The following is a 20,498-nucleotide window of genomic DNA, read 5'->3' as shown; positions in this document are numbered from 1 at the left end:
CTAAAATGCCTAGAAATTGCTTTGATTCCAATTTCTGTCTCGTTCCACTCAGCACCCCAGATCAGTGAAAATCTCCGGTTCAATGCCTCTCCAGAGGTGGCAACTTTAGCCAAAAAATAAGCAATCAAATGGAAATTCGATTACATCAGTGGTCCTTATGAAATGTTCCGATTGTCTTTTCAATAAAACTGTATATTATTCGACACTTTTCATTATATTTCAGTCTCAATACCCTGTGATTTTCACTTTGACGCGTACTCCATATTCAAAAGCAAATTTTCGAAATTCTTCAGGCAATTGGTCGAAATAATTGTCACCTGCATTGACGAGAGACACAAGAAAAAGTTTCTCTTACTTTGGAGTGAATTCGAGAAATGAAAATATTTGATGACTATTTTTGCACTTTAAATAGTACCGCCAACTTACCTCAACCGCACTTTTTATAAAAAAGGATTAAACAAATTATTTTTGTGTATGGATAGGTGTAATATCTATACGGATACTGAATGCTCTTTTCACGCACTATCGAAAAATATAATCATTCGGGGAATATATTGAAAACCACCTTAAATAACTCAAAATGTTTAAAATTAAGAAAATTTACAAAGTATGCTCAAAAACACAATATCACCCACAGCTTCTACAAAACAAAATGTTTAACAACAAAAACACATTGGATAATGCGTTTCACATTACTTGAGGTTCACAACGAGAGAGAGCGCTTTATGTCTAATAGAAACGGAGAAAGGGGATTCCGCCAACTTACCCCAACCTCCAACTAGCCCAGGGCTCCCCTACGTTCACCATCGAGTCGAGTACCACATCTTTCAGCTTCAGTCCCCAAGATAATTCCCATCACCTTCATAGCTTGTAATCTCGCTTGTAATATCGATGAAAGTCCTTGGTTGAAGATGCTGACTGCCGAATAGTTCGCAAGATTGAACATCTGCCTGCCAGAATTTGTGAAAGTGTTGTGGCATCGTAAAATTCCCATAGGTATCACCCGCGAAGGGGCTCGTCTTTTCTTTCCTATAACAACTATCCTTACTAAAATTTGGAAAATCTTTGAAGATTGAAACTAACGGAGCCTCAAACCCCGATCTTGAGAGACTGTTCAAAGCGAGCAAGGCGATGTTACCACAATTTTAGCACTTGTGCCTGACGCTGCATCAGTAACCGAACATTCTGTCTGTTTATACCGATAAATTTACCTATAGATTGCAATTTGTGATCGCAGTAATGGACGAGTAGAATCTGTAAATTTTCCTCAAACATTCTAGATGACGAATTTGCCAAAAATGTTTACCATATGGACGTCACCAAAAAGTTCATTTGAGGTTCGACCATTTAGCTAACATGATCAAGCAGTTAGCAACGCAAATTCGCAAAAGCGAATGATAGCGGTCGACAAATTATTGCGAGCTTCCAAGAAACGAATAAAGAAATGCTCTAATCTACCACTGATTACCTGCGACAGGAGTAGATAAGATGCCGTTACCCGATCGTCTTTTGGGACAATTATCTAGTTGCGCACGTGTGCATTGGAAACGTTCACCGGATGTTCGTGGGGCATGGAAACACAGGTTTATAGCTGTAATAATATTTATTCGCTTCCTATTTTTTTACGGGTGTAAAGTTGAAGTGTACGTCCTTTGCTGCTGATAACTTGTACAGATTGATTGCAGCTTTGCTATAATCCTATAACACATAGATTCAGGAATGTTCGTATCTGATGTTAGTTTCGTTCAGTATATCATCGTTTTCGACTCGCTGCAGTAAATAAATGTATGTACAAAGGGAAATAACGAATTCTTATCAGTTATAAAGAATAGAGTAACAGTTTATGGCACATTTTCTTCGTTTGTAAACATTCAAAAATAAATAGCTTCCATGAAAAACATAAATCTACCAACAAGATTGTTTTTGGTATTCGATTACGTGACAAATGAGATCAATCGTTTACAATTACAACTAACAAATAAAGGGTTAACAAAACAAAAATAAATATATAAAATGGCATATCTCTCTCCAAAACCTTTTTCGTGAGGCTCAGCCTAACGAGTACTCCCTTACTATCTATATATTTTAATATTGATATCAAATATTTGATTTCTTCTAGAATTTTTGGTACTATTTTGGTTCCACTCATATAAGACCACTTAGCAATAACTGTTGCCTTACTGTTGGATTGTTTTGGTTTTTGCTCTTACGTTTAATGAAAAAAGTTAAATGATTCAAAAAACTTCAACAAACTCCATGGATCGTACTCGATCTCTACTTTGCTTTACCTAAACAGTCGAAGTTACGGTAACGGCGGGCATTTCTGGGCCGTTAATTTTTTTGCATGGATAATCCACCTGATCTATTCCCCAGTCTCCATTGTGTTCTTTTTCGGATTCTATCGGAATGACGACGGAAGGTGCACCCGCGATTTGCAGGTTATTGTCGACACTGGAAAACCGGAAGGCAATATCTTTCGATTGTTTCTTATCAACAATGTTGTTGATTTCCAGGTTTAGGTTAACGCTGTTTTTGTTCATATCCAAATAGGATACTCGTCGGGGTTGCTTACTTGGAGAGTCGTACTCAGTAGGAACAATAAATGATGTTTCGTCAATAGTATGGCAAAACAGATTTGGATGACTGGTCGAATTGATGTAAAGGAGTGTGGAGGATCGTGGACAAAAGGCATTCAGCACCTTGGGCCGCAATCGAACGTCGTTTTCGTAGCGTAGTTTTTGTTCAATAGTGGCCGTTTCAATCAGCGGACGGGGTGTGTCATAGCTTTGCAGCAGGAGGGCTTTTTTGTCCGTGAGGGGGGATAGATACCGGGAACTGTCCACAGTGCTTCCATCCGCTGTAGGCTCGTACTGAGGAGTGCTCCAGAGGCATTCAAGGCGTTCCTGTTCCTCCTTCACGAAAGAGATTTTAGCACAATCGGTTTCTGCAACGAAGAAAAGATTGTTAGACTTCCGTTGGCCTGGGACCTTGCTTTTATCGATTGTTAGGTGCCTAGTTTAGAGCACTTTTACACTTACCATCGGTATTCTCACAGTAAACAGGATTGGAGATTGAGTTCTGCTCCATGTCGACGTATTTAGCACTGCGACCCAGCAGTTGTTCAAACTGACCAGCCAAGAATTTGAACGATGGACGAAGCTTTGGATCGTCTGTCCAGCACGAGCGCACAATGCTATATCTGAGGAATTAAGCGAATGTTTAATATTCCACCCACCTGCTGCAAAAAAACTAGCTTACATTTCTTCGGAGCAATTTTTCGGACAATCCATTCGATAGCCCTGCTTTAATAGAGTGTACAAATTCTGCGGAGGTATTCCGGGATAGGGAGAAGCACCAAGCGTTATCAACTCCCAACACAGCACTCCGAATGCCCACACATCACTCTTGGTCGTGTATATGTGATCTGCCAACGATTCCGGTGCCATCCATTTAACCGGAACTCGATCCTTACTTTTCTTCAGATAGGCATCGTCTTCATATACATCGCGTGTCAATCCAAAATCAGATATCTTGCAAACTTTCCCTTCTGCTAACAGCACATTGCGGGCGGCCAAATCCCGATGAACAAGTTTAATTTCTGTTAGATAGGCCATTCCTTTGCTAATTTGCCAGGCAAATGAAAGGATGTCCTTAACTGTGATTGGTTCAATAGCATTCTCATAGTCCGCTGAATTGAGACAGTCCAGTTTGCGACTCAGACGGAGGTAGTTCCTGCAATGGGGTAATAAATTTAATAATTAATTTAATCAAATGTCAATTTTAAAACTTACTTCAAAGATCCATACTGGCAGTACTCCATAATTAACAAGGGGGATTCACCCTTCGTGCAAGCTCCGAGCAGACGAATCACATTCGGATGGGCTACCTCCTGCAGAAGCTGGTACTCGGAGAGAAGGGCTAATAGTTCTACGGAATTGGCACCGGTTTTAAGCATCTTGACGGCAACTGTTGTGATGCCACGCTTCTCCGGAAGATCAGTAGCGTACCCTTTCAGTACCTTGCCAAATTCACCCTCGCCAAGTGTCACATCCAAGATAAGGTTTGCTCGCGGAAACTCCCACTTGTTATCAAACTGGGAAAATAATATATTAGAAACATAAAATCACGGTAAAACTCATATTTATTTTAATGGAGACGGATGTAGCTCACAAAGCTACTATATTAACGGAACACATCCAGCTCCATTGGGCATATTCCAATGGAGACGCTTGTACTTTGTTACCATTGTTGATACTGTTTTTTGTCGCTTGAAGCAATACTTACATCAATTTTGAAATTGATCTCATTGATCTGTGAGTTCAACGGTAGATCCATGTTGAACATTTCGGTCTCATTGCTGACCATGTGCATAGGAATATTGTTTCCGTCGGCAAGCTTTTTCTTTAGGTTGACTTTATGCGTGAAACAGTAGGATATAATCATAACGGCCACAATCATCGGTACCAGAACGATCGCCAGCAAATAAACCGGTGCATTTGGACCATTAATCAAACCAGTTTGATAGTAGTTACCATCCCGAACGGCTGCTGGTGATGATGCCCCAGCGGTTTGATTTTGAAGCAGCCCCGTTGACGTGGTAGTGGTTTTTGTTTTGTTTTTTCGATGTTCCGGTTTGATGTTGAGAGCGAGCGTACAGTCACATTGCCCTGTTGCACGACATGTACACGAAGAGGCCGACATATGAATTCCTTTGGGTCTGTTGGGATCAAAATGGTTGTGCAATCCGATGATGTCGTTCGGCAGAACGCAATCTTGAGGGCAGATTTGGATTTTTTCTCGATAAGCCATTTCTTCCAGTGGATCGCAAACATTATCCGGACAGTATGTTAAATCAGGCGTGCAGGTAGGATAGTTTTCTTCGAATTCATTGCCACCGAAAGCTGCAAATGGGTTTGTTCCCTCTGGCATTCTGTATTTGCAACTACCTTCAATGCTACCTATGCCACAGCTTGAAGTACAACTGGTCTGGTTCGGGTGGATTGAGCAGAATTGATCAGTTAATGCATTGCAGGATGCTCCCGGGAGAGACTGGAGCTTAACGCGAATAGTGGCATTGTGATTTAGCCAGGCAACCGTGAGGGTGAGAACAACTCCGGGCGGTTGCGTTTTGAAACTAGTTGAATTCTTGAGATAAATAATCCCTGCTATTTTTGTAATGTCAAAGGCGTCTAGTGGATTGTTTAGAATGCGATATCTGTAACATGAAACAATAGAGATTGTAAAGGAAATTAGCATAAATTATTCAACTCACTCTAGATCTATTTTGCTGTCATTCACTTGTATGAGGAAATTGCTTGGAACAGCGATACGCGCGAACCGTGTCGAGGTGTTGTACAGCACAACTTCTTCCGGATATTGGAAATTCGCCAGATTAGTAGCGGCCTTGCTGCCGGAGCGTTTTTTACCCTTAGAACGCGGCGGTTTATTACTGTCTGCTGTTGCCGGGTGATCAACACTGATCAGAGCTTCTGGGCGTGGAAGCTGAACGCGTTCATGATTAGGATTGATGCAGATTGTACAGTTTTCTAAAGAACTTCGAACGATGACTTTTGGAACAGATTCGTCCACTGCTTGCAATGTGACACAGTATCGTTCCTTGGGTAGGATTCCGGTTTGTTGCGCAATCAATACTTTCGAGAGAGAGAAAAACTGTGATTAAATGTGTAAATCATCGAATGTAGCATTCTTACCACAATTAAAAACAGTTTGCTTGATGGGAGCTGGACGATCCAACTCGTACGTGGTACATTTTGGTTGAAATAATCGGTAGGTATCATTCAGTAGCTGATAGTGCACATGACTGTTAGTGGCAGCGGTATCGTTATCCACAAAAAGCACCTTCAACTGAGCCAGAGGTTGGTCCTGAAAAAAAGTAATGTTCAGAAAAAATAATTTAGTCAACTTCAAATCAAACGTATCCAAATTATGGAGCACCGCGGGTGCTATTTCTGTGTTATTGGAATTCGAATTCAATAGATATTAGCACTTGGGAACAAAAAATCATCATTATAAAGAAAATTCGGCGAAATGTTTTTTTAAATGTTTAAGCGGAATCTCAATGCTTCGGTCAGGGATGTTGCCCAAAAGTTAAATCTGTCCAAGTTTTTATTTGTCCAAGTCTTTCGTTTAGAGAGCCAAGGACCGAGAGGTACTGCATACATACAAAGTGTAGAAGGTAGTAAATCGTGACGAATGGCAAAACGGGTAAGCCACGTGCCCGGTGTCTCTTCACCGAGATGCTGACGAAACCTCATTTTCTCATCATGGATGATGAGACTGGCGTCAAGGCGGACTTCCGGCAGCTTGCGGCACAGCTGTTCTTCACCGCCCAGCGCAAGTTTGATGTTCCGGAGGAAGTAAGATTGCCAATAAATACATGGTTTGGCAAGCGATCTGATCATGTGGCAAACGGAGTGCGCCGTTCGTGACTACCGAGACTGTAAACGGGGAGATCTACCTCAAGGAGCGTCTGCAGAAGCGTCTACTTTCTCTGTTGAAGCAACATTCGTACAGAAGAAGCTGCAACCAGATGTTGTACAGAACCCAATAAGGTTTGTGAAGTGTAAGGTGCGAGCGCACTGTTATGGTATTTGAGTGAAATAAATACTCCAAAGGCTTCCTAACGGGTTATACTTTATTATCTGAAATTTTGAAAAGGATCGGTACACTAAGTAATTCTCTACAGCGTTTTTTTTATCTGTGGTGCAGTTTGATGTGGGACTCCCTTTTTATACAAGTTAAGTATCGCTACAATAGTACACTTCCCATTCTCGTCTCCAATAACAGCCTGCATTTGGCAATCAACCCGTGCAAAAATGTATTCCCCTCATAATGATTTGCCTCAAGGCGATATGGATGTAGACAAAAACACCTCCCCAACTGAAAATGTACCCACCCTCCCCAACCGAGCCATTTGTGATCTTCTCCCGGACCAAAGATAAGAAATATTTGAATTTATTGCAGATTTCTCGAGTTCTGACGGAGCGATATTTAGCTGAGAAGGAAACATCGAAAATTCGTCCTGATAAGCTTCGTGTGGTGGTAAAAAGTATGAGGCAGGTAAATAATATTGTTGGTTACGGGCCTTTTACGAAGGCGTATAGAGTAGGGTAAGGTGGGGCAAATCCGACCGTTGGGTAAACCCGACCCCCCCCCCCTTGTAACCAAAAATCAGGAGCACTACGCGAACTAATATCAATGTTGTCGTGTAGAGCATCGAAAATAATCATAATGGTGGCATGACAGCATTTTATTAGTCTACATTGAGATGCTCATACGACAAAAAGTGTGTTTTTACAACTTTTGATTTGACTTTTGTGCATCATTGACTACAGGATATTTCTGATTATTAAAGTGATTGCATAATAAATGTAAGCGGATTTAAATTCTTTGATTTAAGTCCTGCAAAGTGCATAGATGAATTTAAGTCAACCTTTCTCATATATTTTTTAATTGCATCGTAATGAAACATGACGCGGTGGGGCAAATCCGACCTCTAAATATTGGGGTAAATCCGACCGCTTTTTTGCTAAGAAAATTTTTATTTAACAAATTGAAATATATTTTTATTATTATTTATTATTTTTATGAAAAATGGTTCATAATTACAAACGAAAGACACAAAAAAGTGATGATTATAGTACTCGTCGAGCAATTGCTCCGATGCAAATGGGAATATCATTACGTGCTACTGCTCGTGATTTTAGCATTCCAAGATTGATATTGAGCTCCATTTTCTTCATGTTGCAATTCAATAAAACAACATTCATTGATTTATCATTGAAAAACCATAAAATTGAGTAATATCTGCACTAAATCAACCAAAAACATAGGGGGTCGGGTTTACCCCACCATTTTTGAATACAGCAAAAATGAACATTTTTGTAAAACGCTTGTTTCTCAAGATATTCCGAAGATTCAAATAAAATTGCCCAGGAGTCTAACCTTTAATTTGGTATATTAAACGACTTGATCCGATGTAAAATGAGCATTTTACAGCCAAAACCATTTACTAGGTCGGATTTACCCCACCTTACCTTATATGTACCATCAAATCGAGTTGAATGTCCAGCCAGTGAAGATACTACTATACATTAGGGTGGCACAAATTTTAGAATTCAGTAGAACCAATTTAAAACTACTCGCTATACAACCTCATTCAACCATGCAAAATGTTGATTTGATAGGTTGCACTATATTTTAGCACAAGTGGTTTAAAGTTTGTATGTGATTTAACATGGATATACAATCCACATCATTTAATATTTCGTAGACACGTTCCTATGTATTCTAAAAATATATGCTATGCTAATTTCGGTAGATACGAGTACCGTGTACAACTTCCCCGAAGAGTGTAATAGGCTGTGACTTCTGGTTCAAAAGTTATTCTTTATACTGTGCTTAATTGTCTACATCGTTGGTGAAAATTGAATTTATCTGGATACTCTGGCTGATACTTTAATCAAGTTAACCGTGATATGCTAGTCATAAACCGAATTAGGCAGCTATCAACATAGGGGTTTTATAGTTCAGATGCGAGCATCATAAATAGACAATCTGAAGGACATGAGTTCGGTTCTTAATTTTAATATTTAATTATTTTTTTGCTGCCTGTAAAGCGGGAACGTTATTATGTAGAATTGTTAGTTTCAAATGAAGTAATAAGGGAGATCGTAACCGTTATTTCTGAGTGTTGTTTTATTTTAGTAAATTTATGTTCAAACGTTATATTCACGAAGCTACTCCAATCTTAATCCCTGGATGATTCGTTAAGTATTGGTTAAAATCAAATCGTGCTTCATGGCCGGAGACACTCTTGCTGGCGTATAGTGGCAGATATTGCCCGGCTAAGTTTAACCTTAAGTTTACGGAGCACTCTATAGCAGCTCCCGTTCCAGCTCCACAGGGATGTGGTGAACATCGGTTGAGCTTCAAAATAACGGGAATCTTGCCCGCTTCTGGCTCGTTTCAATTTTAATTTGCTCAATGTATATTTTTTTTTTCGAGAGTTATCCTACTGGAGCTGTAGAGCTAGGTTCTCGGAAGGGCTCCCCGTCAGAATCACATACTACAATTTGCAGACGAGACAGACAATGTCGCCCAATAAAACACTGCATTAGGCCAATTGCAGCGGGCCGTGATTCTGAATGTGATATTCATTGTACGGTTCAGGTATGTGCGGACGTAGGGACTCGCGATCGCATGTATCATCGCGAAGGGTTCGAGCATTTGTACGTTAACGTGTTCGATCGCGTGTGCGTTTGTATGTCGCGCGTGCTAACGTATATGTAACTTCACGTGTATGAATTCTATTTTATAACCGTGTGCATTTCGCATATTCGCGTGTGTTCTTTGGATAATCGTGCGCGGACCGTGAATCTAATACTTTATATTTGGTGTACGGCTCAGATGCTAAATGAAAGTGAGATCTTTCATATCACGAGTTCCCGGCGATGTCGCCGTAGAGCGTGTGGTCTAGTGGATATGTGCTTTATTTTTTTGATTGGTCCAACTGAATGTATGGACCTAAATTACTAGAATGAAGGCTAAAGATTTCCGGACGTGACCGATTCATGATCGCGCGCGTTTGCGGATTCGCGTTCGTAACTTCGTAAGTACTAAAACGTTCACATAATTACCGGAGTGTTATCAAGTTTGCGCGATAGCGGGCATAGGTGTGCGTAGATGATCGCGAAGGGCTTAAGCGTTCGTATGTTGACGTGTTTGTCGCGTGTGCTCGCGTGTATGTGACTTCGCGTGTATAAATTCGATTTTGAAACCCTGCGGCCATTCATATATTCGCGGACCGTCATTCTGATATTTAGTTTGGTGTACGGATCACATTCTGACAGGGAGTGAGTTATCCCATATCACTAGAGTTCCCGGTCATGTCACCATGGAACGTTTTGTCTAGTGGATATGGGAGCAATTTTTTTTTAATTCTTCAATTTTATTTATTTTTTTTTAATTAACATGGACCTAGACTGTTGGTACCAAGGATAGAGACTTCTGGACGTTTCCGATTCATGATGGCGCGAACGCGGGAGTTTGTAGATTAACGCTTGAGATCGCGTTGGTAAGTTTATGAGCGCTGAGACGTTAACCTTATCACCGGGGTATAATCATGCTTGCGAGTTGATGGGCGTAGGTTGTTTAGAAAATCGCGAGGGGTTCTAACGTTTGTACGCTAACGTGATTTTCTAACATATTTGCGTGTGTTGTGTGTTCTTGAATGGTCGCGCGAACCGTGAGTCTGATATTAAATTTTCGGTGTGCGGCCAGAATTCTGGCAGAGAGTGGGATCCCTTATATCGATAAGCTTCCCGGTTATGTCGCCATGAGACGTGCCGCCGAATAGGTATGAGCGTATTTGCCCAATTGGTCCAGCTGAAGGCATGGACCCAGGCTTCTGGGATCAAGGGTAGACCTCCGGACGTGACCGATTCGTAATCGCGCGCGCGAGGGCATTTTTGTAGGTTCCCGCTTGAGACCGCGTTTGAGAATGTGTGAGTGTTAAGATGTTGGCTATCACCATCTGCTTTCTGATTGCTGACCCAGCTGAAGGCGAGAGTAGAATGGCAGTATAGGATTCGAAAAGAAGAGATAAAAGACAATATATGAGAGACGCAATAGATAAAACAGGTACAAGATACAGCTAAAGTTATGATCATAACATGAAAGACATACTTCATAGTACTTCAAACACTACTAATACTTGAATACCCAACCACCACACATAGCACATCCTTTCTCAATTATCTATTTGTTACTAGTTGATTGTTGTTTATGAGCGGGTGAATAGAAGAAAGATAAAGAACAGAAAAAAGGCTCCTATCAGCCCTCCCGGCCTCCTCGATACACCACTATCGAGGCGTATTGTAATCAACATCTTGAAGCGGGCTTCTTATATAAATAAAATCTTGCGTCATAATGATTGGTGGATTATTGACATAAGAACTAATTAACCTCTAGTAGTAGCACTTGGTGCAAATAGAAACCAAAAAGAGCGAAGGGTCCTTATATTTAGATAATTCTATTTAGTCTATTGTGGCCTGATGATGTCTACAATACCGTCAATCCTCCTGCGAGAGGGATAAAGAAATAGATATTAATAGATAATAGAATAGATAAGATAATAGATAACACAGAAATAGATATTACATGCATCTAAACTACTTTTAGGTGTTTGGTGATGTGGTTCACGTGGATTGGATTTCTTCAAAAACTACGTGTTTCAGTTTATTAAGTTGATCTAGTTGAGCATTAACTAGTGGCTGAACGGTATGTTTAAGAGAAGGTTCCATCCATAAGAGATTGTCATCTCTGTTTCTGAAAACAGCGAATCCGATTCGTTATAAACGAGTGTTACTCGCCATCTTCACGAGCCAGAGCGACAGAGTGATTTAAGAGATAAAAACACCCACCTTCAGTCTGATCATCTCTTATAGATGACAGTCCATCGATCCGAATCGAATGACTCGATCACTATGCTCAAGATCAAATGAGTCCCCGAACAACCGAACCAGCATGTTCCCCCATTTGAAAGTAGAACCATCCATATCAGCCGCCCGCCAAAACACTCGATCGAATGATTATTAGTCATGAGATTCAGAGGTCAATGAACCAGCACTCGCTCGGATCTCCCACTCTTATCGACCAAGCAAGAGTACGCGCCCATTAGGCTCATCACCCAAGCCCAGGGAATTTGTTCAATGTATATTATTGTACAAAAAAAATACATAAAAATAATTCTATTACACAATTCGACCCCAAGTCCTTTAGATCACATTTTTCGGACGATACCATCTGGACTATATTTCCGCTTTGCACTAACGGTAAAACTGGTGATCACAACACATACGTCAAGGTTCACTTGATTGAAGGTTCAGATCGCCGGGTAGCCAGAGACAGTACAATTTTCATAACCTTCAGGACAACGAAAGTTTAATTTTGCAATAACTTATGAACCAGTTGTCATAGCTATGAACTGTCTTTAGAAGAAGTTGTTCTACTTGACTGAATCTATAGAATGTAGCATACAATATATTTTTCACGTGCACCTGGCGGCATATTTATGAATTTAATGAAAATGTATTATTTTCTCATAGTAAACTCCATACAAACTTAGAATCATTTGTGCTAAAACATGCTCCAACAGATTTGATTCAGATTTGGCGTAGGAGTTCGTTGAAGAATTACGAATTTTTCTAACTTGGTTCTGCGGTATTCAATTTTTTTCATACATCCTCGTGCCACCCTACTATACATCTATACCAACTGGTCTACTGACGAAGGCGACTGTAGGACCAGGAAGGAACATGTTCTGCTGTGCCTAGTAACAAAAGAAAAAGGAGGAACATTTCCTCTCATAACCTTCATTGTAAAGGTTAAAAGGTGTCTCTTCAGGGTCCTCCAGAAATAACTACTCGAGGATGTACTGGTGCTCTGAAAAGGAGTTTCCAGCACTTCCTAAGACATCAAAGACAAGAAGTGTTCCCATACCTAAATCAGAGAAAGAAACCAGCGCTAAATTAATAAAATTCTCTGATATTGTGGACCGTATTTTTACAGCTTTAATTTTTTCTGACCCCTTTAAAAGCATCCTAATAAGCTTTCTCCCCGCAGTAAAACATTTTTGATACAAAATGGCCCCTCCTTTCAGCGATTCCCTCCCCAAGGTTTGGGGGTTTGATGGTATTGCAAACATCATCAAGCATCAATTGCTTTAAGATGGGTATTGCATTACGCCTCGATAGTGGTGCATCGAGGAGACCGAGAGAGCTAATGCGCCTTTTTCATGTTTTATATGTTTTTTCATACACTGCACCTGCGCATACCAACGCTAAACCACTGGTCTATGCGCGGTGGCGTGGCCGACTGGCGGATCGACGCAGATTGACTTTTGCTGTGTGTCGTGTTTGCAAATATTGTTCTATTGGTGGTATTCATGGATGGGGTTCACGGAGGGAGTCATTGTGTGTCCATTATTCGGTCGACTTCGTCATCGTGCATATACTAAGTAAATTAATTTAATCAAGTAGAATAAGTAGAAACCTATTAGTTGTAGCTTTGTGATAATCGTAGTTTTTCGTACTAGTGTACAACTGTTATGTGCTACTCGTGTGTATGTATGTATTTGTCTAAGTATTTGTGACAGTCAGGGAATGGATGCAGAACTGACGTATATGATAGAATATTGGCTAATGCTTCTGGTGATCAATCTGAGCATTTGGTTCTATTCATTCGGGAAAGTCGGGTTGGATAAATTAGGGTAAAATAAATTTACCGACGCACGTCAGTCATCCATTCCCGGCCAGCATAGAATGATGAAAGTCTAACAGCATGCAATTGTCGTTAATGATTAATATACAACATTTGCTGCATTTAGACGAGTTTGATTGCATGTTACATGTGTTTTTCTATTCTACTTCATGAGTCTGTTTCTTTTGTACATCTATTAGTTTGCTTTTCCATTATTTATGTATACCAAAATAGTATTGTTCAATTTATATACTTCCAGTCAAGCTCTTTGCATCTTTTTCTCTTTTTTCGGCATATTATGATTCCTTTTATTAGCACATCTCTACTATACGCTATCTATACTCATATAGGTACAAACGCTCGTATCCTTCGCGATAACACAAACCTGGCCACAAACGCGACCATACAATTGCAATAATCCACATATACTTACGCCTGCGATTTCGCCTACATGAAAACACCCCGGTAGTTAAGTAAACGTGGCATCTTTAAACTTCCAAACGCGGTCTCAAACATTAACCCACCACTCGCGCGATCATGAAACGGTCACGTTCCAAAGTTTTACCAGTATGGACTAATGCCTTCAGTTGAACCAATCAAAAAAGTGACGCTCATATTCACTAAACAACACGTTTCATGGTGACATCACCTGGAACTCAAGTTTCCCCATAGGGAAACGGACTACCATCTGTACCATATAGTAAAAATTAAGCATCAGATTCACGGTCCGCGCACGATCAAACAAGAATACACACTACATTATTATAAAATCAAAATTATACACGCGAAGTCACATACACGTGACAAACACGTTAATATACAAATGCTTGAACCCTTCGCGACCACGGCACCTACACCCGCTATCTCGTAAACATGATAACATCCCAGTGATAAAGTGAATGTCTCAGCTCCTATAAATTTTCAAACGCGGTCTCAAGCGTGAACCTAAAGACTCCCGCACTCGTACGATCATGAATCGGTCACTTCCGGATGTTTCTATCCTTGATATCAGCAGACTAGGTCTATTAATTCAATTGGATCAATTAAAAAAAAGAAAGCTCTCATACCCACTGGACACCACTGGACATGACCGAGGACTCTTGTGATATGGAGTAACTTACTCCCTGTCAGAATGTGAATTGTACACCAAAAACTATCAGAATGAAGGTCCGCGTGACCATCCAAGAACGCACGCCTATATAGGAAATGTCACACGGTTACAAAATCCAGTCTTGTACACGCGAAGTCACATGAAGGCGAGCACACGTGACAAACACGTTAACGTACGAACGCTTAAGCTCTTCGCGATTAACAACGCACACCTACGTTCGTGATCGCGCAAACTTAATAACACCCCGGTAATAAGGAGAACGTTTTAGCACTCACGAAGTTTCAAAAGCTGTCTCAAACACGAACCTACAACCGTCCGTTTTCGCGCGCTCATGAATCGGTCACGTCCGGAAACCATTACTCTCTGTCTTAATAACTTAGGTCCATACATTCAGTAGGACTCATCAAAAAATAAAGCACATATCCACTAGACAACACGTTCCATGGCTACATCACCGGGCACTCTAGTGATATGGAAGACCTCACACTCTTTTAGCATCTTAGCAGTGCACCAAAAAATAAAGTATTGGACTCACGGTCCGCGCGCGATTATCCAAGAACACACGCGAATATGCGAAATGCACACGGTTATAAAATAGAATTCATACACGTGAAGTTACATATACGTTAGCACACGCGACATACAAACGCACACGCGATCGAACACGTTAACGTACAAATGCTCGAGCTCTTCGCGATGATACACACGGTCGCGAGTCCCTACGCCCGCACATACCTGAACCGTACAATGAATATCACATTCAGAATGACGGCCCGCCACAATTGGCCTAATCGTCGCTGTTGTGCTATCTTATGACAAACGCCATTTTGGGGTAAACTGAGTTAGATATGCCACATTACTTGTTTGAAAAATCTCTACAAAGTGGCGTTTTCAGAATTTAGAAATTCTACTTGGTTACTTAGATATAACTAGAAACATGATGAGAAATTGCGAGTTTTTTGCTTCAAATCACTATATCTAGGGATTGGCTCAAGTTATATTGAAATTTTAGACGGTTTTATATGTGAAAATGTCTGAGGAACACAATGGCATAAACATTTTCGAAAAAAAATTATACGAGTTGTGAGAAAAACACAGTTTTAGTTTTGAACTGGAAATAAAAGATATTTGGCAACACTGTAATCAAGAATAACAATTTTTTCTAGATTCCCTGACTCATTTCCTTTAAAATGCATTTCACCGAATGTTTATAGACCATATGAACCCAAAGATATGAATAAAAGTTAAAAAGTGATTTTTTTCTATGGAAAATTTTCCATGCACGATTATGACACGTCATACAAATTTTGTCATCAATACACGCCTATGACACGTGTGAGCGCGACTTTTGTTTACATTCATAGTAAAAACTCGCAACATAGTCAACCGATCTTCGTAATATTTGAGAGATTAATGCAGAATAGATAGAAGCATCAATTGTCTTCTTTGGATTGTTTATAGGGTGGACGTGCCCTTATTCATCTCATTAGTCAGTATGTCACATTATTCAATTGATAACTCGACTTATAGTGACTGGATTGCGCTTAAATAGGTATCATCATCTTTGCTACGTACCTAAGAAGAAGTACAGTTAAAAAATTTGCCTGTAAAATGTAAAATGCTCCCGTTTGAGCGAAGCGAAAAGTCGAGTACAACGTACCCTTATTCATCCTACCATTTAAGCTAATGCGTTGAATAGAGATAGCAGATACTGCTCTAACTAACGTGTTCAAATGGGTGAGATGAATAAAGGAGCTAAGATGAATTAGGGAGCAGTAACCCTACCATTTATAAGTTTTAAGATATTCAATCTCAAACTTTAAAAATCGTTTTTCTCGAAATGTGCTAAATGGCGCTTGTCATAAGATAGCACAACAGCGACGTAATGCAGTGTTTTAGTGGGCGACATTGCCTGTCTCGTCTGCAAATTGTAGTATGTGATTCTGACGAAGAGCCCTTCCGAGAACCTAGCTCTACAGCTCCAGTAGGACAACCCTCGAAAAAAATGGCCCCTCCTTTCAGCGATTGTATCATTGGATGGCTAATTCATCGAACGAGATCACGGATCTGATCACTGTTCGACAGTGGAATTGCAGAAGAATTATCCCGAAAATCGGTTCTTTGAAAATTTTGAAATACTTATGGGGATCAAAAAGTGCTAATTTTCCAATTGCATCAATCCCCCCAACACCAGGCATTGAAGTTGTCGCTTGCCAAACTAGAATTAAAGGCTTTTGCATTGTTTCCACCCTCATCCCTTCTACAGCCTTACACACTCAATTCGGCTCGGTAATTTCCCAACAGCTGTGTAGTCAGCAAATTTAGAAACTGATATCTCAGTAAAGTGAGATTAGTTTGCTGATTTTCGGTGAAATGTTTTCCGAGTCTCAGCACTCAAACGTCACTTTTACTGAGATTTCTGCAAAAAATAATGTTTGCTGAATCTCAGCTGTTGAGATTCCGGCAAAAGATGCAAAAAAGCTGAGATTCGGCAGAAAAAATTAAGTATGTAGTTGGCCACGGATGGCTTTAAGAATATCACAACTCTTCGCCGTACCGAAGCAAGTTTTAGGTGATTTTAACTCCCACGGTACGACATACACACTTAATTTAAATTACTGGGTACAGTAAAATTTTATTGGGTTTTTGAACAGCAAACCGTTCGGTAATCAATTCAGTAAAACAATTCGGTTACCGAACTCTCCGCAATCCGTTCTATCCAAACGTCAAAAAATACTGGTCAGTCAGTAGTTTCCTCTGAAAATGGCGATTTGACAGATGATTTGCTGTACCTGTTTTGTAAGTTTTTGACAAGGTTCGGTAATGTTGATACAATTTTGCCGAACAATCAGTCAGTTTTTTACTGGATAATGTTTATGTGTCAACAGTTTTTACGGCATTTAATTAGCAAGGGACTGGAAGGTGAAGTATATTTTTCAATATTTAGAGCCATAGTACTCAAGGGAGAGCAAGGCGTTGAAGGGAGAAAGTTTAGAAAAGCGTGGAAGGATCATATATGCAAGCTTAGAGCTCACCGGCGACTTAACTTTTTGTCTGCTACCGTAGGAGTCAGGGTCTTTTGGCATTAGAAATGCGAATCACCTGAGGTTACGGCATGTCCGGACAAGCGTAAAGTAACTTGTTACTTCATGCTGTCGGAACCGACAAAAAGATAAGTCACGGTAAACTTCCACACTAAGCATTTGCGACGTTGAAACTCATTGAATGAGCCAGTTTTGTTTGTTCCCTCACCAATTGCCTGCCTGAGTGATTTTATTTTATCGAATATTGTGACTGTCTCAGCGTCTGTGATTGCATATATGATCCTTCCACGCTTTTCTAAACTTTCTCCCTTCAACACCTTGCTCTCCCTTGAGTACTATGGCTCTAAATATTGAAAAATATACTTCACCTTCCAGTCCCTTGCTAATTAAATGCCGTAAAAACTGTTGACAAATTGACTCAATAGGTCGTTAACAAAAATGGTTAACAAAAAAATAGTAAAAATAATGTTTATGTACCGAAAAAAACAGAAGTGCTGATAAATTCAGTGAAAGATATTGCGGGTTTCATCAAATTATTCGAAAAATTACTGAAAATCGTTAAAAATGGAAACTTTACCGCAATTTTTTAAATAATTTGCTGACAGCTCCGTAAAAATATCACTGTACTGTGGAACTTTTGGCTGGCTTAGTGTGTAGGGTTGCCTTCATGATAATAAATGATCTATCTCACTCCTCGAGCTTTGTGACAACTTCAATATGACCATTTTGAATACGGGTGACTTGCCCCTCTGCTCGAAATAGCTGCGCTTAAATTGCATTTGGAAGATCAGCCCTGATCCCCACGGTAGCGACCATCTGCTAATCGTAATTACTATTGCTAACGGTTCAGGACCACCGAATACAATCATTTTTTCATATAACCTCACACGAAATATTTATTGGGAAAGCTATACGTCAGCGATATCCGGCAAAATCGAGTCCACACAAGAGTTGGCGCCCTTTATGCGGTCACATGTGGCACTAAAATTTTCTAACCAAAGGTTACTCGTATTATGTAATACAATTCTTCTGAACATACTATTGAGCTAAATCTAACCATTATTTCACAAAAATGTAAAGTTCGTAGGAATGGAGTACTGATACACAACCATGCACTGCTAAGCTCCATGCAAAACTGACTCAGACATCACTTCGCTAAAAGTTTAATAACTTCTTTTAACAAAAAAAGACCCAATTCAATATCTTAAAGCAACTTCCTGTAAGAGATCAATATGAAAAGCTACAATCATGTGCAATATAATATGAATATATATTTTCTTTGCCAACGCAGTAAATGGATTAGTTATGGAATTTCGACTTCATATCCTCAGAATCAGACACTAACTTGGTGACAGGACTAAGCAAGCACCGGATTGACGCCAGCTCCAAAAAACGAATACATGATTTGAGTTTCTGAGCAAACTCCTAGTCCTAGTCCTGCGTGATGTCCCGCAAGCGAAGAAGTTTATTGAGGACCAGTCATAAATCTTCCTTGTAATATAACTTCACATTGTGGAACAAGTAACAAGAGTGTAGTGGCACAAAAGAATTTAATAGACAACTGATAAATTAAAAATACAGCGATTAAATCCTCAAACCAGTTTTCTCGAAAACAATAAAATGCCACGCATCCTAAATAAAACAGTAAACGTTCAGCTTTACGGTATCCGTTTGCAAAATTGTCTGCCCCAAAACGGAGAAAAATAATCAATTAAAGATTTTCAATGCCAAACATTTATCTCATTATCTCCTATTGCCACAAATCACAGCCAACTTCCAAGCACTATTTGCCATAGCCGACCCTTGATTAATTGGAAAAGGTCACGCAAATTAATTACAGGGAGACTGATACTGCTTTCGCAGTCCAGAAAAAATAGTCTAGCTTTTACGGTACGCTGAGTGAATAATCGCGATACATAAATAATGCTTCAAACAGATAATGTAACGGTACCAGTAATGGTCTTCAAATTATCACACTTAGAGCTTTTACGCCAACCTTTCTTGCATCATACTCTAGGTACATGAATTCTTTTTATTATAGTTTTGTCCTCACTATTGAGATAATTGGGACCGATACCCTTCTTTACGATTATCGGGGCAAACGGCCGAAACATTCGAAATGTACCCGCACGATATCACCCACGCCCACGAACCCACACACTAAAGGCTAGTGGTGGTTTTTTGCCATCTCAGCCGTGATTGCTGTAATCCTGAACTTAAACAGTGACTCCGTGGTTATATGAATATTCGTATAGGCGGAAAAGTACTCGATTGGGTGGAGAATCAAATGTAGGTAATTATACTCACAATAAAGCACCATATGTTTGATCTTTTCAATTATATTAGGAGATTATATTAGGAGTCTTCCAGTTATGGTCACTGTGGGCTATTTCAACGTCTTCTGCATGTATTGGTTAACGAGTTGGAGACTGAAGAATGATAACAAGACAAGACAAGACATGATTTAAAAAGAACATAACCATAGCGAAACATGCCTAGAGCATGAGCATGATGACCGTACAATTCGTAGTTGCTACACCGTGATTGACCAGAACAAGCGAAATTGCAAAGAGAATCAACGAATGGGGCCCGGGAGCAGCTATCCATCCTCAATGTGCACGTTTTGAGAGTTCTATACGTTCAAATGTCAATAACGGCGCCGGTCACGGGGAAAGAAAGGAATGTTAGTGTTGCAAACGTTGTTATGGAGACCGTGTATACCTCTGCATCTCCACGTTTGCCACGGGAAGGAGTTTTTGTTAGTAGGATGGGGTAAAGAGTTACACAAACCTGGATTCACCTTGATAAGTGATACGAACTATGCAACTCTCAGAAGTGTTATCATGTGTTTATTGCTCTGGTCAGCCGGCTGCCGAGGATTTGATAGAATTATCGTTTGTTGAATTAATTCGGAAACGCCCGGTTTGCAAAAAACAATTTAAACTCCGGACTGCCGATAGTCGGGAGTGTTGCTTATGCTTAATAGATTACAAAAGACGGCTTGTGAAGAATGTTTTTATTCCTTGTTCCTTTATTCCGGCGTAACACGATATTCCAAAAAA

General features: G+C 40.0%; 1 protein-coding gene across 1 annotated transcript in view; it reads right to left on the bottom strand.

Moving 5' to 3' along the window:
- Nucleotides 1-1,599: 1,599 nt before the first annotated feature.
- LOC131681941 (uncharacterized) overlaps nucleotides 1,600-20,498 on the bottom strand; it is a 113,824-nt gene continuing 94,925 nt past the window's right edge. Inside the window, exons 4-10 of the mRNA XM_058963043.1 lie at nucleotides 5,712-5,883; nucleotides 5,273-5,651; nucleotides 4,285-5,215; nucleotides 3,792-4,093; nucleotides 3,259-3,732; nucleotides 3,039-3,199; nucleotides 1,600-2,944 (exon numbers count right to left, since the gene is read on the bottom strand). Of these exons, the coding sequence (XP_058819026.1) occupies nucleotides 2,289-2,944; nucleotides 3,039-3,199; nucleotides 3,259-3,732; nucleotides 3,792-4,093; nucleotides 4,285-5,215; nucleotides 5,273-5,651; nucleotides 5,712-5,883 (3,075 nt within the window). The 3' untranslated portion in view covers nucleotides 1,600-2,288. The remainder of the gene's footprint in view (nucleotides 2,945-3,038; nucleotides 3,200-3,258; nucleotides 3,733-3,791; nucleotides 4,094-4,284; nucleotides 5,216-5,272; nucleotides 5,652-5,711; nucleotides 5,884-20,498) is intronic.

The sequence above is a fragment of the Topomyia yanbarensis genome, chromosome 2 (assembly GCF_030247195.1).
Source record: "Topomyia yanbarensis strain Yona2022 chromosome 2, ASM3024719v1, whole genome shotgun sequence".
NCBI classification, from domain to species: domain Eukaryota; kingdom Metazoa; phylum Arthropoda; class Insecta; order Diptera; family Culicidae; genus Topomyia; species Topomyia yanbarensis.
Note: the sequence above shows the minus strand (reverse complement) of the source record. Positions and strands in the feature narration are given on the sequence as shown.